The following is a 26,285-nucleotide window of genomic DNA, read 5'->3' on the forward strand; positions in this document are numbered from 1 at the left end:
TTTTTAGATAAGGAAACCCGCACTTAGTAAAAGGAGTAAAATCTTTATCTGAAAAACAGGCAGGGAGGGATGAGGCATCTGAACTATCTTTTGGCAACAGCAAGTGTTCATCCCCAGTGCACCCATCTACGGCTAACAAAGATAACCACCACTGCAGCAACAATTCCAGAGCACAAAGCAGTAACTCTCCTGCCAAGAGCCCAGCAGATGTTAATGATTTTATTTCACAGATTTAAAAGGGAGAAATAATGCCAGCACCTGAAGATGCCTAGAATTGAGCTTGGTCCTAAGCACAGGCTCATTTTGCTGCCTTCTCCACGCCATCAATGTCAGGAATGAAGAAAAGACATTTAAAACTGCATTACATCATTTTGTATGTGAATAATTCAGCTTTGCTCAGATCTTCGCAGGCAACATGTGGGACAACTGGGGGATCAGACCTAGCCAGCGTAGGTTCACAAAAGGCAGGTGTTGCTTGACCAACCTGATCTTCTATGACTGAGTGACCCACCTGGTGGATGAGAAAAAGGCTATTAACATAATCTACCTAGATTTCAGCAAGGCCTTGACACGGTCTTCCACAGTATTCTTCTGGAGAAGCTGGCAGCCCATGGCTTGGGCAGATACACTCTTTGTCAGAGAGCTGTAAAGAACTGTCTCTATGCCTGGGCCCAGAGAGTGGTGATGAATGGAGTTAAATCCAGCTAGCGACTGGTCTTGAGTGGCGTTCCCCAAGGGTTGATACTGGGACCTGTCCCGTTCAATACATTTGGCCACAATAACCCCAGGCAACACTACAGGCTTGGGGCAGAGTGGATGGAAGACAGCGTGGAAGAAATGGACCTAGGGGTATTGGTCGATGCTCAGCTGAACATGAGCCAGCAGTATGTCCATGTGGCCAAGAAAGCCAATGGCATCCTGGCTTGTATCAGAAATAGTGTTGGCAGCAGGAGCAGGGAAGCAATTGTCCTCTGTACTTAGCTCTGGTGAGGCTGCACCTCAAGTACTGTGTTCATTTCCTGCAGATTTCCTTGTGTGATCTACATCTCTAATGCAGTGGTGGACAGGACAGCTCTTCCTCCTGACCTCTGGCTTTAGAGTTTAACTCCTAATTCCTTGTTTCAATTTGTGCAGACCCTCTCACTAAGTGCCTCAATCCCTACATCAAGAAAGCAGGAAATTAAGCAAATAACAGTACAGAATGCAAAAGATATCTGAAACCAATCATTAGCATTCAATGACATAGTAGAGCAGTAAGAAGAGAATAACAGAACAATCATCAGGAGCAACTAAAGAAAAGCAGCTCAACTTTGGAACAATACAAAGTTGATCTGGACAGACAGTAGGAAACAGGTCCCTGCAGCTATGTCCCATTGAAATTGGAGGATGTAAGCAAAGAGAGGCAAAGGGAGAAAATGACAGCAACCAAAACAGAAGACAGAGCACGTAGGGGCAATGCTTTTGTAACTATCTTGGAAGGAGGGAGAAATTCAGACTTTCTGGGTGTTGTGTTGCACAACAGGAAGGATTACGCTATTAGCAAGGGAGAAAGAATATAATGAGAATCTGAGGGAAAGATATTAATTATACATCTACTAAGTTCTGCTCAAAACCTTATCTCTACTTCCCCCTGTCAAGTAGACAGTCAATCTTTCTTTGTGCTTATCTTAGAGAAGAGGGCAGGGAAGATCAAGTAGACAGAACAGGAAAGTCATAAAAAAAGCAATGAACAGCTGTCTTAGAAGTTTATCAACATACATCTGCCATCTCACTGCTCCAAGTAGATGATTCCCTTGCTATTTAGAATACCACTTAACCCAAGTTACTTTTAAGCTTTTTCTTCGGGCAGTGCTCCTATCTATTTCTTTGTCCACAAAGCACTGATCTCACCCCTGCCCTGAGATCACCCTGTGATCTCTGAAGTATCAATTCCCAGCCTCCTCAGGTAGGTCACTTAGAAACCTCATGCCCTCCTCAAAACACCTTTGCGGGTTCTTCCCTGGAATAGTGCATAAATGCACAACAGCAGAGTTATTCTTCCTCTAAGGCACTAGTCAGATTGTTTCCTTTGAACATCCATCAGTTTAGAGGGGAATCCTACACAGGCTTCATATTCAGGTGCCTTGGGTCTTCTTTTCCTTCTAAGATTTTAGGGAATGTGACTTCTGCTACAACTCACTGAAATCCCTGTTTCTCAGGGATGTATCAGCCTTACTTAGAAGTACTTTGGCAATGTCCAAGAGGAGACAAGCTGCACTGGAGACACAGGAAAACTATCTGCACCACGTGTAGTACACACATTCACATACAGTAGGTATGGCTATGTTATTATATATAGCTCACATTTTTCCACTTCCTTAATACTGAAAACGTCTCTAACAATTCTGCTCTAGTCTCCTTCAATTTGACAGCATCTGAAATAAGCAACAGTCTTCAGCCTTTTTTTTTTGCTGGCTGGACAACACAGCAGTCAGTGCTGTACCAGCTATGGCTGGAGTTTGGCTTCCCTCCCTTCAGGCTCTCTTCTAACCCTCCCCAGCTTCAACCATATTAGTGGGGGAGGGAAACCCATCACAGTCAAACCCAGAAAGCACTCAGTGAAAACAAATAAGGTTGCTAAGGAACCATCCAGATAAAACTCAAACCCACAAAATCTGGGCAACAGGAAGAAGTTCACGCGCTGGCTGCAGGCAGACACTGCTCATTCCCTTCAGTGCTCGCTCTGTCATGTTGTACTAACAGAGATGGAGGCTGTTATTGCTGTGATCCTATGTGGGACTAATTCCCAAAAATGTGGGAATTCCAAGAGTCCAGCGTATGGCATCACTCAGTATTTACCTGCCCCTCCTCCAACTTTTTTTTGAAATCATTCCATACAAGAAGAGCCAAGTAAAATGTAATACAGTTAGAACTCATTGTACAACTGCATCATTACCTTTAATCACAGCAGTCTCATTAGCAATAGCAGTGAAGGTGCCAGCAGCACAGCACAGCAGCACATAAACCATGGGGATGCAGAAGGCACCAACCCCTGCCCGTGCCTTTCTGCCAGCTCAGCTCAGGACAGTGCGAGCATGACTTCTCATCTGCAGCTTCACCTCCATTCTGCTGTGCAGGTACAGCCTCTGGAAGCACGCCTTGTCAGTGGGAAGCTTCTCCTCCAAACCAAACTCATCTCTGCAACCCATAGCATAAAAAAGCTATGTCCAGTGCACCACTGGAAGGTAAGGAGACAAAAAAAGGAGAGGTGAACAAAGCAGTTGTGCCTTGCACATGCCACAGAGCCCTGGGGGCCATGTTTATGTGCTTTCAGACCTACAGAGCTCCAGATGCAAGGGGCTCAAAGGCTGCTCTTTGAGCACAGCATGTTCTGTTCCCCACGCACACACCTACAGTGCAGCATCTGACAAGTTTCCTCACGCTTTAAAAGACTGTGAGAAAGAAGAACATGTAACTATAAAGTTGTTATATTTAGCCCTCGTATCTCCACTTACCTTGAGTCAAGCCAGATACTCAAACCACAGAACTGCCTGCCGTGCAGAGGTGCCATCTTACATGCTGTAGAACAGAGATCACATTTGCCACCCATCTCAGGGCTTAATCATTGCTTTGCAGCAAGGCTGAAACTTCTCCAAAACAAATGTGGTGAGTTCAGGATGAAGCCAAGCTAGCACCATCTCCTTGCACACTGAGAAACTCACACTGCCCACTTTGCACCAAGACAGCACCACTTTGACTAATACAAAGTACTTAGTAGAAACTGAACAAATTTAAATCCCTGATTGCAACATAACTTGAAAGCAATTTGTATTAAAAAACACAGCCCAACAGTGAAAAATATTTTTAGGGAAAACATTGAAGATATATGCTTTTCTTAGCTAAATGACCTCAAAAAGACCCCAGACTTTCAAAGCCCTTTCTTTGTCATGCTGCAAGTTTCATCAAACCAAATGCAGCAAGAACACAGTGTGGCATTTGCACAGCCAGAGTTGCAGCACAGCTCTTGCACAAGGACAGCAAAGCTGCCCAACAGCTTCCATCCAGGAACGAGGAGACAAGTAAAAATAACAAACAATATCCTTCTGATGTGACGTTTCAGCTGACAAAACTTTAAGAGAACTGAATGGATAAGAAAGTACTGAAGAGCAAACTTGCAGCATTGTTGTGTTCATCGTGTACATAAAGTGCACATATTTATAATAATTATAGAATCCTCCCCAACTCACAAGCATAAACTCTGGAGAGAAGCAGCTCACAAATGCAGGTAAAGGAGACTTGTAACTTTCATGGTTGCTTCACATACTGTTAAATAAAGCATGGTAGAAATAGTTAAGATCAGCAAAAATACTAACTTACCTCTGCTTCTTCCATTCTGGGCGCAAATCAAGCATCAAAGATTGAAATTCAAACTGTTAAGGTTTCATTTATGCCTAAAGCAAACATCAGGTACTTTGCTACCATGGTGATGAACACAGCAAAAACACCTTAATCACTTCTGATTCTGCAAATGTTAAGGAGGGCTTGGTGCAACAGTTAAGAGTAATCTGGCATTAGACACATTATGGGTTCATACTTTAGAAAACGGTTTGGAGTTTATTAAGTATTGCAATTGTGCATAAACCGAAATACATCAGCAGTAAATGAACACAGAAGTCATGTTGCACACATTATGTGTACACATTATGCTGGTCCTGCAAAGAATTTATAAGATAGGTTGACTGATCAAGGTTTCCCAACATTGTAACCATAAAACTGTTCGGGAAATGAGTCACCTGCTTAACCAGCACATGTTTGCTCATATCAAGAGAATAAATATTCAGCTTTGGAAAACTAAACAAGTTACATCTTGTGTTTTTTGTTTTTTTTCCCCCCCTTCTAAATAAGCAGGTTCTAAGCTAAAGCTCAGTAACTCAATGTTCCCTTTAAAATGACAAATCAGAAAATAAATTTTTGTTTTGTTTTTTAAATATAAAACCAAAGGTAAAGGCAGCTGAATCCTTTGTGTTTGTCACTTTTATATTACAATTTACATTAAAAAAATTAAGATACAAATAGTTTTCAAAGTTATTCCACACTATCACACAGATTTTGTCTTTTTAGGACTAATACCACCATCTTCAACCGACTTCTCTGCTGGTCTCTTTTTTAACCCCTTCATTTTTCTTGTCTGCAGTTTACTAAGATCTTGTTTCTGCATGTGGATTCGACCATAAGTTGTACCAAACACATCATGGGAGATGTTCTTTTTCTTCTTAGGCTGTAAGGGAAGAACATCATCAGTATTTCTGAGCAGAGCGTGGCTGTAGCTGTGGTGAGAAGCCAGGCATCTGCCTGTAAAATCATCACCAGTAAGCCACCAAATCAAGTGCCTAAAACAAAGGATGCACATGATCCCAAGGTATTTACCTTTAGGGCTTTGGGTTGTTTTAAAGATAGCTTATAAAGGTCATCTGAAGCTAAATGTGTTCTCCTCATAACCAAATCTAATGAAGGTCCTATATCTTCCAGTTCAATTCTTGGTATTTTACAGCCAGATTTCTTCAGAAGCACCCTAGAAGAGAAGAACAAAAACAACAACATTGTCCTTTGTGATATTTATCTGTCTTCCTAAAGGGCAGTTTCAATCTTGCAGTTGGGAAGATCATTAAAAACAACTGCTACTGCTAATTCTATTATTGAGAAAGATGTCTATCAATAAGAATTTATAATTCACTTCCATCAAAACATGAATACACTTAAAATATGATCTGTTTAGCTTTTGGTTTTTTAAAATGGGATTACAACTGTTAAAACTCAATTATACTACCCTAAAAAGCCACACCATTCCATAAAATCAAAGTAATGCCCTGTGTATTAATAAACAGGGAAAGAACATATACTACAAAATGCTCTGAGCCCCGGGCAAGAAATTTGCTTTTCTTTTTGTGCTGTTTTGCTATGTGTGTACTGTTTTTTGTTTGTTGAAGAATGAGACTGTAGACAGCTTTTTTTGTTACAAGAGAAATCAAAGTCACACAGAGTACACACATTTTCAGCACTCGTAGCCCACAAAGGAAAGGCCATGAACTGTGAGAGCAAATGCCAGCGCAGGAAGAAAGATTATCTCATCCTGCATGTTCCTGTTTTCCCTTCTGTATCTCTGGCTACAGCACACTGCCTGCTGTTCTTCAACAGAGTCCCAGAAATCAGCCTGACAACAAGACTAAGTCTATGAAGCCTGAAAAGGTACTCCAAATTCATCCCCAGGTCTAATTTGCAACACCTTAGCAGTCCAACCATGAGAGAACGATCCTCCTAGCTAGAAGGAAGAGCTCAACAAGGAAGAAATGAATACATTTAGGTTTTAAGTGCTTTCCTTCTGCCCCACAAGTTACTCTGAGTTACAGTGGAATACCTCTACACAGCACATGTTTTAAATGCAGTTCGCTTCTGCTCCAGGCAGTTCAATTACAGAATTACAGGCTAAAATTTGGGAAAGCTTGACAAGCGTACCTAAAGAGCAAACACGGATAGAATGCACACTCACTTGTAGCTTCTCATGTAAACTTTCCCATCAACAGCTGTGAAATGCAGAACGTGTTCTAACCCAGCCAGACGAATGTTGGGCACAGTAGGACCTCTGAAGAAATCTGAAAAAAATATTTAAAAGTAAGTGTCCAATTTCTTGACTGAAAACAAAGCCAGGAAACAACTGTAACAAATTGGCTCATTTCATAATGGATCCAAATAACAGCAGCGAGATAAACCCCTTGTTTCTGAAGATTCTCTTATGGTATCAGAAAGGGTCTTTGTTTGTGAAACCAAGTGCGTGTAGGAATCCTGAGAGGAACTCTTCCCAGAGATAATTCAGAAGCAACATACGTACATGGGATCTAAACCCAAGTGCATGGACAAGAACAAATACCCTTTCAGAGCAGTAATTCTGTGTTAACAATCTGATTGACGTAGCAGAATAGTCTATCCCTCTATATTTTTTAGCTACAAAGTCTTAAAACTAAATGCATCTTATTTTATGTTTGGGCCAATTCACGTTCAGCTAAGCAGATCAGTGTGGAGAAGCCATTAATTCAGATGTGTTTTTAAGACAGCACTCAAGACTCTTAATCCGAGTCAGATTTGGAAGAACATAAAGAAGCGATAAAGACTTGTACAAAACAGAACAAAACTATTTTGTTTAATCTTATCTACCTTCCCTCTCAGTGACTTGGGCAAGAAAGGTTTTGGTATGCAAATTCCTTCAAGCCTCCCCCACAACAAAGAACTTATGTTCTTTGAGTAAGAGATATTTGTCATCACAATTAATGTTTTCTCTATTTAATACGCAAAACACACCTATAAAAAATAAACACTAGAAATACTTGCTTAGTTTGCAAACAGAACACCGAAAGACAAGTTAAATATAAAATAAGCCATCTTCAGTCAGCATTTTACGTGAGGCTATGAAAAGTACTGTACAATCAGTGCCTGAAATAAGCACAGCAATCTGTGCAGCAGATGCAGGGGGTGGAAAAAAGAATGTGACCTTGAGTGAGGGAACAAGGTGTGCTAATAAACATAACAGTGCAATGCTGAAACATGGGAGAACTGCTAACAGATGCAAAACACATCAGTCTCTTCCTGTCTCATTTCAGGTTCCTCAGCTAGTCATCTTTTCCTCCATTAGCTTTTTCAAGAGTATCAGCATTGGAATGGCATCCAAAACAAAGTCTTGCTGGCATGTATCAGTTGGAGTCTAGCCAGGAAATTTTCTTGGTCAGTTAAATACTCTCACTCCTCCTCTCCTGGGTTGAGTTCGTAGTTATGGAGAAAAAGTTGCAAATAAAATATTTTGTTCACTTTTTGCATGTACTTTTCCCTCTGACTCGTGCTCTGTGGGTTCACAAGTGTACATTTACAGCACTTCTACTGGCAACACTTCTCTTTTAGCATTTTCCTGTGGCATCAGACATCCTTTTACCCACAGGATGATCTCTTCCAAACAAATGCAGGTGGTCAGGAATTTCTGTTTCCTGGCAGCGTTCAACAGCTGCAGAAACCTTACACTTCAGTGCACCCAAAGAGCTGAAATTTTTAATGTTTCTTAATTTACATCTCTTGCTTTAGTTGGACTAGAATCTTGCTTTCTCCTCTCTTTCCATTCCCAGTTCTTTCTCCCTCAACACATTTCCAGAACTTCTGATTTACTTTTTTCTGCAGAGGGCTTCACAAACCCAAATTATACTAACCTATACACTTCTTATATCAGTTCATACGCAGAAGGTGACAATACTGTAACCTCTGAAGCTACAATTAGCATTAGAGGAGTTTAAACTCTATCCCAGACTTTCCAGACTTTTTTCCCCAAACATCCCCTTTCTTGACCAGATGGAACCCAAAATCCCTGGGATGGTCAAAAGTCTGTGTGAGGCCAGCAGTATGAAGAACAAGCCAATCTAAAACTGTAGTAGTCTCAACAAATCAACAGTTTAGAAAGTGTATAAGAAAGCCATGTAATGCCTAATCATCTTTAGGACCAAAGTGGTATGCAACAGCAAACTAGCCAGCAGGCAGCAATTTAAGGGAAGAAATACTTCATAAATGCAAGCATAAGTAGTTATTAGAGTTTCATGAACTGCGTTCCAAGAACTTACACTGAAAATGGATTCCTGTCCTACTACCTTGTTAGACAATGAAAACAGAGAAAGAACAGCATGTCTTACATTCCAGGCTTCTAAAAAACAAATTCAGCTGCCATTTCTATCTTCTAAATATATTCTTGCACTTCACATTTTAAGCTGGCTACAGTGTTTGCTTGACATGAAGACAGTAAATCACCCTTGGTTTTTAATTCTATAAAGAAACTGCTGTAAGATGATACTCCTAACACGCACAATCCCTCTTGGTAGCACAAAAGCCAATGAAAGCTTGGTTGTTCACCAGCATCACACTGCTTGGGCAACAAGAAGTTGCTCGCTATCTAATATTCCCACTGGGATTTCAGCAGATCTAATACTGTAACAAACTACTTGCTGTTGTTAAAGGCGTTTTTCTTTCTTAGAAATGAAGTCTGAGCTTAAAAGCACTATCTTGTGCAGGAACAGAATGAATCTGTTCTCCCCTATCAGTTAAGAGCAGTCAAATTATCAACCAAATTATTTTAATTGGTTACTGATAGATTCAAGTCTTCATATGACTTAGCCTTCCCTTTTTATCTATTGTCTTTCATTTAGGTTCCTCACAGAAGTCAACAGAACATCAGGACCTGGAGTACTTGGAATACATGCAACGTGTTTGGCTACAGTTGACAAGAGAGTTATTACACGTAAATTAACAGAAGAAATGACATGTGAACATCAAAATAAGAGGACAGGAAAGACTTGCCAGTTCTTTGGCAACTATCTAATGATGCGTGTCTTCTATTTAAAGTATCAAGTTGCTTGATAATGGGGTAGATGAAGACACCTGGATGCGAATCACCAACACTGCGCAGGTGTTGGAACAAGATACATCTCAGAAAACAGAGTGGGTACATCCTGCAATGTAAATACTCATTTACAGTGACACAAATATGCATTAAACTCATTAATCTTCATGTTCAGTGGTCACCCAACTTCAAAGGTCCATAAGCACAGTACTAGTCTTTCATATGCCCAAGGACCACTCAGCTGTATAGAAAGGATAGAAGTGTTCTCTTCTGCTCCCTTTTAGTCTCACTGTAGATGAAACACCTTGCTTTAAGCAATCAAAAGAGCAAGTGAGAAAAAGTAAAATCTAAGGTCACTTTCTAAAAAGCAATGATTCTGTCTGTTTCCCTAGAAAAGGGAGTCCAATCGTTATTTACATAAAAGGAAGATCTTACAAACATGGAAGATTATGAAACAGTACAACACAAGAATGGAACTGGAAGAACATGCCTGCTCTTCTCAGGCCAGTTTCACTTCTACTTAAGCTTATAGAAGTAATATACTGTTAAGAAAGCTGTTATGAAGCATAAAAAACACACCACTGTAACAACCTTTTTGTTTTTTGGGTTTTTTTTAAGTGTGAGGAGACACTGCACCACATGACCTGCAAGTCCTAGGAAGTTACCCTAAGAAGTTTCATTATTTTTTTGTAGCTCCTCAGCTGAAGTCAGAAGTTAAAGCGTGCTTTAACTTCTGACACTTCCAACCTTAAGGTAGAATAAAACACTTCAAGTCATTTCGTCCATTAAGATCTCAGCCTGCCTGGACATTATGGCACAGCTATTATTTACAGCTAGTTTTTAATGCACGCATTCATTCCAAATACTCAGATCAATGGCACTTTTGTGAGAACTGGCCAAATTTCCAACAGAAAATGCTTTCATAATAGAAACACAGGCTCAATTATATCAACATTTTCTGTAAGCAAAAACATCCCACTTAATGAAATTAATCCACTGATTCAAAATTAGATATTCATTTTGTCAGGAAAGTAATGTAGCAGTGTAATTTACAAGGTAAATACTTTTTTGAAAAATGCCAAAATTCCCCACACAATCAACACTGTGAATATTAGTGAGCATACATTTTCAACTTTGGGGTCTTTTAGGCTAGTTGTCTTCATCAGTCATGATGATTACTTAACTAATTTCATGCCACGTGAAATTTACAAGTGTCTCTCCTCTTGGTTTCCTTCTGGGTCAAACAGGAGCAAACAGTTACTGACAAGCCACTGTTTCCCAATATCATACTGCGACAGATTTTACGAGATCCCACTGCTCAAATAATAATACACTGACCAATAAGAAGGCTCTTCAGTCTCCTGTATTCTTCATTTAAATCAAACATGTCACCAGCAAATATCAACATAGGTTTTGTTCCTTCAGGACATTTGTTGTTCTGTGGGATAAGAATTTTAAAACAACAAAAATTCAGACTGTATTAGGGAACTGATTATTGTATTAATGGCTGGTTATCCATTCAACACTGAATGAAAAATGGTGACTGTAATCTCTAGACAGAACAGACAACTTCTTTTCTTGCGACATGCATACGGAAAGATGTTTCTAAACAATTGATTTGTATTACCAGGTTTTAAAAACATATTCATATAAAACATGCAAAATAACTCCTTGCAGTGAAAACAAATGTTAATCTGACCCCAACTGTGAACAAAAAAACTAGAGATAAACAGATCTGCTGTACTTTGATACTGGAGAGTACATGAGAAAAGCCAAAAGAATAGTCAACCACCAAATTCTGATTTTGACCAACGTACACAATTACTTGATTAGAACTTCCCCACCATAAACACTACAAACAATCTGACTTCAAGGAAAAGGTTCACATTTATAAAAAGTGAATTTTTTTCGCTCTATCTCTGGACAGCCTTGCAACAAACTAGTGAAAGCAAGGGCCATAAACTTTCCTCATTTTTGCAGCATTTGAAGTATTTGGAACACTTTTAATAAATTTTCCACCTTCAAAACATTGTCATACCAACACGGTTGGCTGCATTGATGAAAATAATTCAGCCGGAGAATAAACTCTCCCCTGTGCCACTGGTTCACCTTCTATTAGATTAATTCTCCAGAAAGATTAGCTGCATAGCAGTAAAGATGTAATGGGGTGGGAAAGTTGTAAGCGCTGCTATCCAGAGTATTTGTTGGCAGCTGGATCACCATCTGATTTTTAATGTGATTGAGATTTGAAAAATGCCTATTTATACAGAAACCTCCCCTGAACAAAACCTGAATAAAGAATTGTGTACATGCAAGTAATTAAAAATAAAAAAAATTGGAATAAAACAAGTCTGAAAAAAAGAATTTGTAAATAAAGTTGTAGGAAGCTTACAGCAAGCTTGCCATATGCAAACCAAAGAAAAAGCACATAAAAGTAAGGCTGGAAATACAGCCTTAAAGACAGGAAATACAAAGTAGCAATACTCGAGTACAGTGTGAAACTATTTCTTTAAAAAAGCTTCTGGTTTTAAGACGCAGAAAACGATAATGCACCGACAAAACCCACCAGTAGATGTCACTGAAAGTCTGTATCAACTCCTCACCTTGATGTCTTTCAGGGATACAAAGTTCTCGATGCCTAGCTCAATCATGTCCAGCACGTGGTAATCAAACATGCGACCTGCAAAAGAAAAGGAAAACCACACCAACATGAAGACAACACTTAAATATCTATTGAAATCTAGACTTTCTATCCAATTAGCAACCCAAGGCAGACACATTACCTACTATCAGGTTATTGGGTCGCTTCTTGTTATGAGAGCCAAACAGAAACAAAGAACAATCTGATTTCTTGGAAAAGAATTCCTACAATTAAGAAAGAGAAAAAAAATGATAAATCACGAGTTTCACCTCGTAAGCATTTAAAATATTCAGTACACAACCTGCTTCTAAGAACTGCATTTATCAGAAAAGTGCCACAGTTCCCATACCTACACCTAGCAGCTGTGAAGCAGAAGAACCTGCGTATCTCCTCCCACCAACAGCAGCAGTTAAGAGGCTCATAAAAATACTCTGCCTTGCCAGCAGCTCTTCATTCCTGGGAGGTCAAAAAGACACCTCCCTGTCTGGGCGAACTGCATTACAAATCACACTTCAGCACTGAGCTCTGCCTCCAGGTCCCAGAAAAGCATTGACTGAAGACAGATAAAGAACAGACCTGCAGGGGACTCCCCTTGGAACCTGTGCACACAGCTCTTCATTACCTCACTTTGACACCTGTAAACATTTTTAACAGCTGCATGGTACTTCATTAAAGAGACGCAACAAACTCAAAGGCCTAACATGTGTCCCATTTATACTGTAACATCTCATGCACCACTAAACTGACTTTAAAAAAAATGTATGCAATCAAGTTCAAAACAAAAAAATACACTTTTCTGTATCTCTCTGATTGTTCACTGATACACTTATTGATGACCAGCTCCACTGATTATTCTAAGAATGCAGATGCAGTGATGACCAGAAGCATCAGAATGTTTTTAGCTGTCATGTTTTCCTAGAATATAGCTAGTTTCTATATGGCTGTGAGCTAAATCATCCAGCTACGTGCCTGTAAGGAGTTAATTTTCAGCTAATAATGTTGCACATTTTTCCTGCTGCCTACAGTTTCACCTTCCACTAAGAAAAAAGGTTTTTACCTGACACATCTACATGATTTTTTATTTCATACACACATTTACTTACTACTGTAGCCCCCAACTCCCAACTTCAGTGTGCACTTTCAGTGACTTGTTTTAACAACTGCCCCTCATTTTGGAACGCTGATCCCTGTTTCCTATACACGAGCCAGCAGTAGCACAGGGCAAGTTACTGAATCAAGTTGTTTGGTTCCCACTGATCATATTTTGAGATAACTCATTTCTGTCTTTAATGCAGAACCATAACCATATATCACCACCATTCCTGTTTTGTTGAATATATACTGATTTTATGACAGATATTTCATCACTTCAAGTGAACTGCTAGGAAACCAAAATAAAACTCTTAATTCTTCCTTTTGTATCAAGCACTGTTACTTATAACAGTATTACACTTTCCTAATTTTGCCTGTCAGTTTAGAAAAACAAGTAAGGTAAAAACAACATCCTCACAACATGGGGATTCTGTCTTGCAGATGGAAGAATAAAATGCCTATGATACCATAAATCTAGATGTAATTCTACCTTCAGCTTATCCAGATTCATTACAGACTTGTTTTTCATCAAACTTCCGATAGTGTAACAGAAAATCATCCTCCAGAAATGTTATTCGTGATTTCACAGCTGAAAGATCTCATAAGAAAAGATACGGTCTATACTTACCAATGATGTCTGGTCTTCAAAAGGCCTGGTAATATTTTTCCTGACAGGAAGTGAGGGAGGGGATGGGAAGTGGGGATAAAAAAAAATTGTAAAGTTTGAGATAAGCACTCCAGTTATTTTTCTGATAAGATTCTGGATTCTGCTGCAAACTGCAGCACTAGAAGTTCAGTGTTAGTTCAAAATGTAGGCCATATTTATACTGCCAGGTAATCCTCAGTACTGCCACTGCCATTTTAAGTAAACTTTTCCAAGATTCCTGTCTCCTGGAACTCAACTTTCACAGCAACCATGTCAATGACAGTTTATGAACTACTGCTTGTTCATCCAACGTTAAGTTTAGTTCTTAAAGTTGATGCTTCTATCCCACATTCATACAGACAATGGCTTCCCACTTGGAGCAAGATTAATCCTGTCATTATAAGCAGCCTATCTACCTACCTGACAGAACCTTGCTAGCTGTTTACACAGATCAGAATTGTGGAAGCCAATTGCCCAAGTCTGTTGAATCCTGCTCTGTTAACATCTGCCACAGAACTGCATCAACAATGGCTCTACATCAACACTGACCATGTCCTGCTGATTTCCAGTCTACTAAAACATAAGATGAATCTCAGCCACCTTCTGTAACCCTTTGCGTTGTTCACACCCATATGCTAACCAGCATCTCTGTTTGTGCTTGGAAATTAACAAGTCCTGAAACGTACACGATCACTTACTTTTTATACATCACAGCAAAAGGCTTCTTCAGAGCATACTGCAAGAGACAAAGTTAAACGTGTTACATCAAATACATCTAAATGCACAGCACTGCTTTTCCTTAAACTATACAACGTACAGGAGCCCAATAAATAGTATAATTGTTTGTGCAAATCAATCTAGAAAATAAGTCAGCTCTAAAAGTCTGCTCACAATAAAACCCTCCACTGTGGCAATCCTGACTCTGGATCACAATTAACAGAAGAAGGATTTATTTCTAGAAATCAAAAAACAAACTAAGAAACAACTGAAATCAAAGCCACGTAATATGAGCCCATTTGCCTGAGGGGGAGAACCACCAAAAAAACAAAACAAACAAACAAACAAAAAAAAACACTGAATGAACAGCCATCTGAATACCATCAGCAGAACATAGCAATGAAATGACAAAGTGTGGTGAGAAAATAGCACAAGAACAGCTACTACGTGTAACTACTATGTTTTCAGGTACTGTGATAGTATGTGCAAGTTTCTGTTTTGGCAGGGCTGAACACTTGGCATTAATACATACACAAGCAGCCTATGAGACTTGGATGGGCTTTCAGCTGCATGGCCCGGTACCAACCATGCACCTCACCCTGTTTTCAAATATGCTTGCAACACTTCTCCTTATTGAAAGTGATACAAGGTCCAGCATATCTTTAGATATAGAAAAAAATAATGAGAATAACTCGAGATTTCTGTCAAGGTGCAAGGAAAATAAATACATCTCACTGGATGGGTAGGTAACGACTTACAATGTCTTTAAGCACTTCAGTCACCGTTGAGTTTGCATTTCCTCCTTTTATGAGCATAGCATTTTTTGTGTTTTCTGTAAGTTTGGGCTCTCTCTTCTCAAGGAACCTTTTCGCTCTCTTGGTTTTGGGCTTTCTGCAACAACAAATTCACAGTTAAAACCTATCTACTTAAGTGGAGCGCTACACGAGGTGCACGGAGCTCATACAAATGAGAAACGCCACGGCCGAAGCAAGACGCCGGCCTTCCTCCTCCGCCCTCTCGGTTCCCCCGTCCCACCCTCACTCCCGCAGCTCGGACGCGGCTCTCCTCGCCGCTCGCGGCTCTGCCCCCACTCACACCACCCGGTCCAGCGCGTCCATGGCAGCCCCACGCGCAGCTTCCGCTGCGTCACATCCGGCATCCAGGGCGGCGCGAGGAGGCGGGCCGCCGCAGTACGCATGCGCGTGGAGCACGGCCAAAGCGCGCGAACCAACCCGAGCCGCAACATTTCCGGCTGCAAGCCGTGGCGGGTGAAAGCGTGGCTTTGAAACGGGGCCACGCCTGAGTCACGTGGCTCAGCTTACGCACCGCTGAGGGGCGTTACGGACCTTCGGCCGAGCAGCTGTCTGCTCTGTCACTGCAGTACGTGGGCAGAGCAGCCCAGTTTGAGCACGACGCAAGGGGATGCCACATCGGGACATCCAGTTTAAACCACGATTCTTTTTCCTGCTTTTTGACAAGATATACAACACATCCGTCTTTTTCAAAGGTAGGGTCTTTTTATTTCTTCAGTTTCGAGGTAGAGATGCACACGTTTCCAATCAGCATCAAAAACAAATAAAACCACTAAACATCTCCCTTGTATAATCCAAACATGAAAGGAATGTAAGAACACAATGCCAGCTTTTCCCACTACAGACTGCTCAGGTAAAATAAAAATTGTGTCGTTGGCCCATTAATTCAGTGAAGAGATTCTGAAGAGACAAGAACTGGTATCACGGAGGGGCATCATCTAAGGCAGCGCTTCCAGAAGGAGAATCCTCTGCCTCAGAAGCAGGGCTGTCAGGCAGAGGGACAGAAGAAGCATCTGCTTCCAAGTCATAGGGCTTTTCCAGATCACAGTTCATGTCAGAATTTCCTCTGTCACTCACCTCCCCCTCTGCCTCCTCAGTTAATTTATCTCTAGCCTGAGCTGACTCCTCAGAATCTTCCTGTTCGTGCAGAAAGCTACAAATCGTGTTTGGCCTGCTGTAGGAAAAGTCTCTGTCCTTGATCTGTAACCACTCCACACCACCTGATGCAAAGAAGGAAAATCAGCATTAGTGAGAAAAAGAGTTAAGCTAGGAAAAAATAATAATAATCATCTGTTCACAGATTATCAATGCTGAGCCAAACTAACATGTAAGTAAAAGAACCATTTAGGATATAAAGACATCTTTCAAAAAATTTGGATCAATGTTAATTCTGCACTGAGTCTCTCCTTGAATTGATACCATTAATTTTCCTTGAGAAGTAGGGCTACGAATAACAGAAAGGTCTATTTAAAATTAAGTGAAACTTAGTTGTTGAAAAATTAACAATGTGCAGACTAAACTTACTAGACATACAAACTTACAAGACATATATAAAATATAGCAAATGTTTTTTTTTCTGTTGTCAGTCAGGAAAAAAAATGGGTACTTGAACAACTCTGTGTAGTTCATTGAAGTCATCAGCTCAGCATCTAGAGAGCAGTCCCAAGGAAGGTAATTAAGAGAGTAATGAAAAACAGGAATGTCGTAATGACAAGATAGACAAACTATTAAGTGCAAAAGTATTTCCTCAGATTTCAGAACAAGTGCCAACACTTTCATATGACAGACAAGCATACCAGGGAATATCAGCATATGTCTGACCAGTGCTTACATCCTTCTGCAGGAATCTCCTACTGGCATACTGGAGGCAACTCTGAGCAGAAGGAATCTGCTTGGGTTTTTTTGTTTGTTTGTTACGTATACATTTGTTGCCTGAAGAAGGAAGCTCCTCTAATTTCTGCATTCTTTAATCAAAAATTCAACTCAAAGCTGACCCATCAATGACTCTATGAATCAGAGCAGGAGCACTGACCAATGCTCTCTTCTCCTTCCTTCTTCTCTGTCAAAAGCGTCCGTGTCATGTTCAACTTCTTCATTGTATGACACTTGTACTTCAGCTGTAGTTTTTGGTTGCCTTCAGCATCTACTATGAAGAGAGGAGGAAAAACAAGTCCCAAAAGAAAATCATTATAGTGAATTCCACTATCAGCTGAAACAAGACTAAGATTATTGGAATGGGTCCAGAGCAGGGCGCTAAGTGGTGCTGGAGACCTCATTGCAGCCTTCCAGTACTTGAAGGCAGCATATAAACAGGAGGGGGAATGGCTGTTTATGAAGGTGGATAGTGATAGGACAAAGGGGAATGGTTTTAAACTGAGACAGGGAAGGTTTAGGTTAGATATAGAAGGAAGTTTTTGACACAGAGGGTGGTGACACACTGAAACAGGTTGCCCAAGGAGGTTGTGGATGCCCCATCCCTGGAGGCATCCAAGGCCAGGCTGGATGTGGCTCTGGGCAGCCTGGTCTGGTGGTTGGCGACCCTGCATGTAGCAGGGGGGTTGAAACTAGATGATCATTGTGGTCCTTTTCAACCCAGGCCATTCTATGATTCTATGATTATTCTGAATCTCACAGGCTTTTACAATAAACAGGACATCAAATTGTTACCATTACCATGCTCTGTGTTTTCCTCAAAAAACACGCAGGTTCCCAGGGCATCTAAGGAATACAAAGTGAAATAGCCTTAGACACTAATTTCTATCAGCCACAGATACTGCACTCACTGTCACAACTCTAGAAATGCTGATTTCCAGCCTCACCCGAAGGCCCAGCCTTTGTTAACCACTTGCCAACTCAGAAACAGATAGCAGTATCACTGTCATTGAATGTACAGTAGAGGGTTTCAGATCATTTTCTTCCCAGTTATGTCCCACAAGGCAAATAGGAGCCACAGTTTGCACAGCATGTCAGTCCTGCTTATACAGGAGACTGCAAACACCTACTCCAGGACATCTTATACCCCATATTTTTTCCCTTCAGAAGTAACAGGTGGTACACTCCAGAATCAAGTCCAGGCATACTTTCCAGTAAATAAGTACTGGATGTGTGGCAATTTTAGATGGTGCTGCTCTCTATTATTATACAGACATCATCAAGATCTTCAGTTCTTCATTGCCTCATACCCTCCATTAGCAGTGATAAACAAGACTAATGTTAAGAAAGTTCTTTGGGTAATGTGAAGAAGGAGAGATTCTTTTATTTTTCCTACCTTCATAATCTCCTGCAAAGACATATCTGTCCACTTGTAAAATGGGTCTCTCTGTCTCTATTCCCTACAAAGAAACAGGAAAAAAAAGGACATGTCATGAGTCCGTTTCTTACTGTACAACCAAAGTGTGCTGAGCACAACGCAAAGCAGAATCTGTAGCTTTAGCAGCTTTTATAAGTTATCCCATGATACGATATCAACAGTCTCAAGGAATGCTTATGTTGTGAATAAGACCAGGTAGACTGGGCATGAGTAGCATATAATGCAGCTATTTAAAGCTTTTCTAACAGCATTGCAAGAGAATCTCAAAGCACAATATTTATAAGCACCCCATTAACACTGTTGAAAAGCACATACTCATTCAGTGACCAATTCAATAATCAATCATCACTGTAACGCATTTCAAGAGAATTAGGTCAGACACACGAAACCAATCCGCTTATAAAAGCACATTCATCCAGCAGTGGATAATTTATGAATTTGGACTGCATTTCCTTATTTAATATTTTCAAAATTGACTCTACCACCTCACACAGTCTGACCAATTGCACACACTAAGATGTTTGCTTCCACCTTTGTGTCTGGCAACATATAATAAAGGTCTGATTATCCTTCACATTCACAGTAAATAGAATTAGCCAGACAACATCTGCAAGAACACAGTGCAATGCAGAAACATGCAGCCTTTGCCTGTCCAAGTTATTTAAAGAAATGTGCTTCGCACTTATTTAGGTGCGCTAAGATACATGATTTTAAAAACTCAACTAAGAACTTAAAAACAGAATGGATAATAAAAATGTATGCGTACTTCATAGAACCATAGAAAGGCCTGGCTGAAAAGGACCACAATGATCATCTGGTTTCAATCCCCCTGCTATGTGCAGGGTCACCAACCACCAGACCAGGCTGCCCAGAGCCACATCCAGCCTGGCCTTGAATGCCTCCAGGGATGGGGCATCCACAACCTCCTCGGGCAACCCGTTCCAGTGTGAAATATACTTCTGAAAGTATTTCCTAAATTCAGGAACAACATGCTACTTCCGATAGAATGACCACAACCCGCAGCCAAGCGCAGCCAAGAGAAGTCATGTAACTCTCTACCAAAGATTTTATCTAAATTTCATTGACTTCAAGGCATTTGGAAACAGCCCTGCTCTGTTGTTGACTTGTGTACTCACTTACCCCTTTCCTATTGTGCTGTAATCACTCACCAAAATCTTGCATTTGTTTTCGCATTTTTCTAAGAAGTCTGAATCAATAATTCCCGAGAGCTCCACCATCACCAGCTGCTCCTACAAGATAAGTTATAACATGCACCTATTACTGATGTACCTGAACTCTAGAAAAAAACACAAAGACACAGACCTTCAGCCTAAACGGACCCTAAAACAGCTTATTCTGCATCCAGCCCACAGGAAATGGCAGACATGAGAACACCCAGGGGAATGCTGCTCCCCACTGCTCCATCAGACACCTGCTTTACACCTGGCCTGCCTGACCTTTTTCTTCCTAGCTAGGAAGCTTCACCCTTGAAAAGCCATTTACTTCGGAAAAATGAGAATCAACGTGGGGAAAGTGGTGTGAGCTATAACAATGTGACCGGTTATACATTTAAAAACACATTTTCCAGACGTTAAATATCTATCTAAGGTAAGGCATACTAGAACGAGAGGTAAAATTAAGCAAATACTGCTTGAAACAGCTGCTTTAAGAGGGATAAGAAGATCGCTAGTACCGGAAAAACGCTTTCCACTAACAGTGTTTTCCAAAAAACAGCCGCAGGGACATAACTTTCAGAACACGGCCGCTGCACAGGCAGCGACCCACCGCACGCAGCGTACACGCGGCCGCTCTGTGCCCGACTCACGGCCGGCCCAGAACTCACGTCACCCCGGCCCTCCTCAGCCGGCTCCGCGGCCCATCGCGAGCGGCGGCGCCAGGCACACCGGCGAGACACGCCCCAAGGGGGCGCCCCTTCCCCTACCGGTGCCCGGGAAACAGAGGAGCCCGAGGAACACGCAAACCGACCTCCACCTCGCCCGCATCTTCCTTCTCGCCCCCCTCCACGCCCTCCACCGCCGCCATGTCGCCGGCCGCTCCCCCGCCTCTTCGCCTCAGCGCACACCACGTGGGCGCGGTGCCGCCATCTTAGAGGGGTCTCGGCCCCGCCCCTGTCCGTGCCCCCAGCAGGAGGCGGCCGTGAGGCGCTTCGTCGCTGCGCTGTCGTTACGCTTGCCGTGCCTCTGGCTTGTGCCGAGGGTGCCTTCCTACTCGCTGTGCCAACGTCATTAATTAAAATGTTAAATACCTGTGATAATAATAAAAGCTGGTGCTGAGGGAATTCACGGCAGCTTCTACTTAAGCTCTGCCTTAAGGAGGAGAACACAAACGTCAGTGTATTGCCCTGTCTTTTCTCCTAGAAAAAGCCCTGAACATACAAGTCAGTTCAGCAGTTGTTCTTAGGGAAGCCAGCATTCGGCTTTATTCTTTTTTAATTACTATTATTATTTATTTTTAGTCAAGCCTGGTTGTTTAATTATCCCTTTCATAGGACTAGATTTGGAATGTTATCGGAGGCTGCAGTAAGAATGAGTGACAAAGTGAGGCTGGTTCTGCCCACGGAGAGGGACACTAAGCACATCAGCTCGGCAGGGCACGTGCTCTGACTGCGGGGTAAGGCTGCAGAACAGCTGCTCGGTGTATTAGAAGAGTTGAGTGTCAAAACTGTGTTAGTTTGCGTAGGTTGCTGTGCTTGAGGATTCTGGAAAATAAGAAAAATAAGCTTTCCTCTCTGTGCAGGTGGGACATTAAGCAACTTTCACAAACCACAGACCGCCGCCCCAAATGAGAGGGTAAATGTGGTCAGCCTGTGTAAATCACTGAGTGGCACAAGCTGCTTATGAGACAGCACATTGTTTTGCTTTTGTGCCAGCCTCAGCACTGTGCGGCATCCAGGGTCATTTCAGTCGTCTCTGCTGTCAGGGTGTGCAGCCGCACGATGGGAAATTGTTGGTGCATTAGCGCCACGTGTATTTGAGAGGAGGCTGGAGCTCACTGCCAGCCTAAACTTGCCACACGCATTCGTGATTTGGCTTGGTCTGTCATATCCCAGCAAGTGCACTTGAACGATTTCTCTCTTAAAGGAGTTAGATGAAGGTGTTGCCAGAAGGATCCTCAGAGTCTGCTAGTGAGATTGAACTGCTTGATGAGATAAAGCCAGAAACGTTTGACGATCCAGATTTTGTGTTTCTAAGACCTCAGCTAACAATGCTGACAGTGCTTGGGAGGCTTTATGTGCACAAGCAGCAAGAATTACATACTGAGATGCTATATAGGTCAGATGGAGTCAATGGCTACAAAGCATTAAAGTAAATAATCATGTTTGAGATCTGTGTCCTCACTGGTTTCTGTGGGTTTACTTGCAATTTAAGCATGTCAACTCATATTTTAGTTTAGGCCCTCTATGTATGCAAAGTTTTAGTGTGGAAGTTCTTAAATTAGAGATTTGAACTTCCTGTTTTAGCAAATAAACATTACTGCAGTTACGTTACACTACAGGAAGTCAGAAAATGTTCACTGAAATACTTCACGAATATGTTCTGGCTTTCTGCTCTCTCTTGTTTTCCCATTTTCTTTTGATTTTTATCTTCATGCCTGAAATTCCTTCTCAATCCCTTTGCAGAAGGCAATCACTCTTTCTCCATTCCCTGCTTAACATTTAGGTTTGTTGTGAGGCCTCAGCTGAGTCTGAGTAAAAGGTTAAATAATTTCTAAGAACACTGAGAGAGTCTTCATTGATGTTTTAAGTTTTGTCTATTTAGACTATGTGAACCTGTCAAAGAACTTGTGTGTTTTGTAGTGAAAAGAATACAGAATTTAGTGTTTTAAAATGGTAACAAACGATCACACACATGTACATCACACATGTGTATACACATGCGTAGGTATGTATGTGTACACACACAGTCTGTGTGTCTGTACTATTTGCAGAATTGACTGGCTCAGAAGAAGAGCACTGTAGTTTTTAGGCTTATTTCAAATTGGAAATGTAACTGAAATGGATGATAAAGCAAAACCTGATTGCCTGTGAATTTCAGAAGAGGCTCCTCAGTAAAATGTTTTCATGTGAAATAGGTAAACATGGTAATATAGTGCTGCAAGGTGCGAAGAGACACAGAAGAACACATGTAACAGAGTAACTAGCTTATTTCTGGTTGTAGACCTTGGACAAAAGGTCAGGGTCACAAAACATAAATCAGCTTCAGGACAAAAGTAGTTGGCTGATAGTATTACAGAGGATGATTTGGATTTCCCTAAAGCTTTACTGCTGAGCCTATTCAGTTAGGAATTTGCAAGCCAAACCTGCTCATAGGTGTCGCAGTTCCGTCCTATCTATCTTTGTCTTTTTGCAAAGCTCCTTCAAGATCATGTAAGGAAATCCTAGCAACCTTGTGAAAAAAGGCACAGCCAGGGAAAAGAAGGGGAAAGTGGAGCACTTATTTCCACATTCTGTTTAGCATGTTCCACCTATGACTATGGAGTGAGATGCAGTACAGTAGGAGAGAGTTAACAAAGTTGAGTGAGGGAGACCTTTCTATTTGTAATGCAGGTGGTCTCACTCCATCTGTAATGGCATCAGCAGACAGAGATAGTGGTAAGAGGAGGAAGAAATGAAGCAGGAAGGTGTCTTGGGCACGGGTGATTCTATAGCCTTGCACTAGGTTTCTGCTTTAATTCTAAACACTGAAACCAGATCCCAGCACAGCAGGATCTTGAAGAAGTTAGATGTTCATTGACTCCTGTGCTCAGGTTTTTGGAGGATTCATGCCAGTCTTGGTGTCATAGAGCCAGTGTGTACAAGGCAGTTAGTCTGTACTAGTGCTTCTTGTTACCTGGCACCTGCTTCCCCATCTCTGCCATTGCATTTCTGCTGACTCTTGGAGTGCTGTCTGTCATGGTGGGAGCAGGTTGACAAGCCGTATGAGAGAGTGCTCTGAATCTCAGTTGTGAAGGGGTAATTGATCTGAGAAGAGCTGGGGAGCTGGTGGTAAAAAAGAGGCAGGTGAGGGTGGCTGCTTCTTTCTGAGAACTCTCTTATGCCTTATTTGTATGCACAGAGGGCACTAGCAGCTGCACTTCTGCCACTCTTGCCCACAGTATCTTTATGTGAGAAGGGGAGAAGAAGCACTGGGGAGTATTTTCCCTTTCTCTCCTGCTTCCTGGCCTGAGGTAGCAGAAGATGAGAGGAAAGCAGGAGAAACATTGGAGAAATTTTCTTACAATCCTTTTTTTTTCAAAATATCATCAAAACTAGAAGAGAAACCATGCACATCTTACCACTACTAGTTCTGCTTCTGGCCAGAGATGATTAACTTCTTCCCTGTGTAGCCCCTTAAAAATTTATTTGGAGATCTGTGCTGTGTATCAGTTCAGTAGCTGAGACAGTACATTTTGCTGGTCTGTTCTTTGTCTTATTGGACTAGGTAGCCTTGAGCTAAAGCTGGTGTGCTCAGAATTAGAAAGGATCTTCTTCTAGGTGCACTGAGAAGTTTCAGCTGAATTTACAACTGCTTTCAGCTTCTGCCTCTGGTGAACAACAGGAATTCATCAGTCCTAATCTGGTAGTTTACCGTGAACAACGCATTATAATTTTTTACTTGTCCAATCCCCATGGTCAAGCAAGGACACCCAGAGTGGGTTGCCCGGAACTATGTCTAGATAGGTTCTGAGGATCTCCAAGCAGAGACCCGACAAGCTCTCTGCAACCTGTGCAGTGTTCTATCACCCATGCAGTACAAGTGTTTCCTAATCAAACAGATGCTCCTTTGTTTCAGTTTGTGCCCTTTGCCTTTGTTCTGTCATGGCTGAAAAAGCCTCTGTCTTCTCTGTGCTTTGCCTTCAGGTATTTCCATACACTGATGAGATCCTGCTCAGCCTTTCTTCTCCAGGCCAGGTTTCTGCAAACTGGAATTTCTGAAGGCAGGTCCTGCTAGTAAAAATTGAGGCAAAGAAGATATTTTATATCACATTCTTTTCCTGCCCTGTGTAAGCAGGTCCCCTGTTTTCTTCATCAATGGGTCCACATTTTCCGTAGTTTTCTCTTTGGGACCTATGTACTTAGAGAAGCACATCTTTGTTGTCTTTGACATTCCTGACCAGATTCAATTCCATTTGGGCTCTCTACCTTTCTTAATTTCCTCCATGGATGCTTGGACAATATCTCCATATTCCTCTGAAGTGAAGAGGAATCCTTACTTCCACCCCCTGTTGGCTTCCGTTTTGTTCCTGAGAGCCAGGAGCTCTGTGTTTAGGCACACAGGCATTTTGGCACTTTTGTCTGACTTCCTACTTGTTGGGATAGACTGCTGTTGGGCTTGAAGGAGGTTATCTTTGAATATTAACCAGCCTTCGTCCTGCCAGGGCTTTGTCCCAGGGGCAGGCTGGAGAGGTGGGCCCATGAAAACCTATTGAGGTTCAATAAGGCCAAGTGCAGGGTGCTGCACTTGGGTCAGGGCAATCCCAGATGTTTACACAAACTGGGGGAAGATCTCCTTGAGAGCAGCCCTGCACAAAAAGGACTTGGGGATCCTGGTGGACAAGAAGCTGGACGTGAACCAGCAGTGCGTGCTTGCAGCCCGGAAGGCCAACTGTGTTCTGGGCTGCATTAAAATATGGGTGGCCAGCAGGGAGAGGGAGGTGATTGTCCCCCTCTACTCAGCTCTTGTGAGGCCCCATCTGGAGTACTGCATCTGGGCCTGGGGACCCCAGTACAGGAAGGACGTGGAGCTCTTGGAGAAGGTCCAGAGGAGGACAACTGAGATGATCAGAGGGCTGGAGCAGCTCTATGAAGAAATGCTGAGGGAACTGAGCTTGTTTAGCTTGGGAAAATGAAGGCTCCAGGGAGACCTCATTGTGGCCATCCAGTACTTGAGTGGAGCGTATAAACAGGAGGGGGAATGGCTGTTTATGACGGTGGATAGTGATAGGACAAAGGGGAAGGGCTGAGACAGGGAAGGTTTAGGTTAGATATTAGGAGGAAGTTTTTGACACAGAGGGTGGTGACGCACTGGAACAGGTTGCCCAAGGAGGCTGTGGATGCCCCATCCCTGGAGGCATTCAAGGCCAGGCTGGATGTGGCTCTGGGCAGCCTGGTCTGGTGGTTGGTAACCCTGCACATAGCAGGGGGGTTGAAACTAGATGATCATTATGGTCCCTTTTCAGCCCAGGCCGTTCTGTGATTCTATGACTCCATCAAGCAAATCCTTAAGGGAGGCAAATGTTGTTCCTTTTGCTGCCTTTTCCACATGGAAAAGAGGTTTGGCTGTTAAAAACAATGAACGCAGCCTCCTTCACACAGTCATCTCTGAGCCTGCAAATCCATCCTTCCAGTGAGGAGTGATCTCCTGCTGATATAGTGTCCTGGCATATATAAGGGGAATACCAATACAAACATCCTGAGGGAACTTAGTGCTGCATGTAGGAAGAAAGCATCTTTGTGTCTGTGAGTGATGGGGGAGGAGGAGAGTGGCACAGCGGCAGTCAGAATTGCTGCAGTGAACTGCATGGAGTCTGAGCTCTGGGATCCTTCCCAGTAAAACTCAGCAGATGATAATCTTCTGAAACAACTAGTAATAAATGGGGAGTAAATGATGTTTTCTTGTTATCCAGCTGGATTGAAAAGGATGCCTATCATGGAATTGACTTGC

At 42.0% G+C, this 26,285-nt stretch overlaps 2 protein-coding genes across 2 annotated transcripts; both read right to left on the reverse strand.

Moving 5' to 3' along the window:
* Positions 1-5,077: 5,077 nt before the first annotated feature.
* Positions 5,078-15,617, reverse strand: RPF2 (ribosome production factor 2 homolog; the record flags this gene model as incomplete). Its single annotated transcript, XM_079550030.1, has 10 exons — positions 5,078-5,257; positions 5,407-5,551; positions 6,527-6,629; positions 10,742-10,841; positions 12,007-12,083; positions 12,187-12,268; positions 13,765-13,804; positions 14,481-14,518; positions 15,258-15,390; positions 15,595-15,617. The coding sequence occupies 10 exons, from the start codon at positions 15,615-15,617 to the stop codon at positions 5,078-5,080; spliced, it is 921 nt and encodes a 306-aa protein (XP_079406156.1).
* A 405-nt stretch (positions 15,618-16,022) lies between these two features.
* Positions 16,023-20,664, reverse strand: GTF3C6 (general transcription factor IIIC subunit 6; the record flags this gene model as incomplete). The annotated part of the gene is made up of 6 exons (XM_079550746.1): positions 16,023-16,531; positions 17,344-17,457; positions 17,985-18,029; positions 18,580-18,643; positions 19,791-19,871; positions 20,608-20,664. 6 exons carry the CDS (start codon positions 20,662-20,664, stop codon positions 16,233-16,235), a joined length of 660 nt encoding a protein of 219 aa, XP_079406872.1. The 3' UTR covers positions 16,023-16,232.
* Between the last annotated feature and the right edge of the window lie 5,621 nt (positions 20,665-26,285).

Source organism: Tetrao urogallus (genome assembly GCF_951394365.1).
Source record: "Tetrao urogallus genome assembly, chromosome: 2".
Lineage (NCBI taxonomy): Eukaryota > Metazoa > Chordata > Aves > Galliformes > Phasianidae > Tetrao > Tetrao urogallus.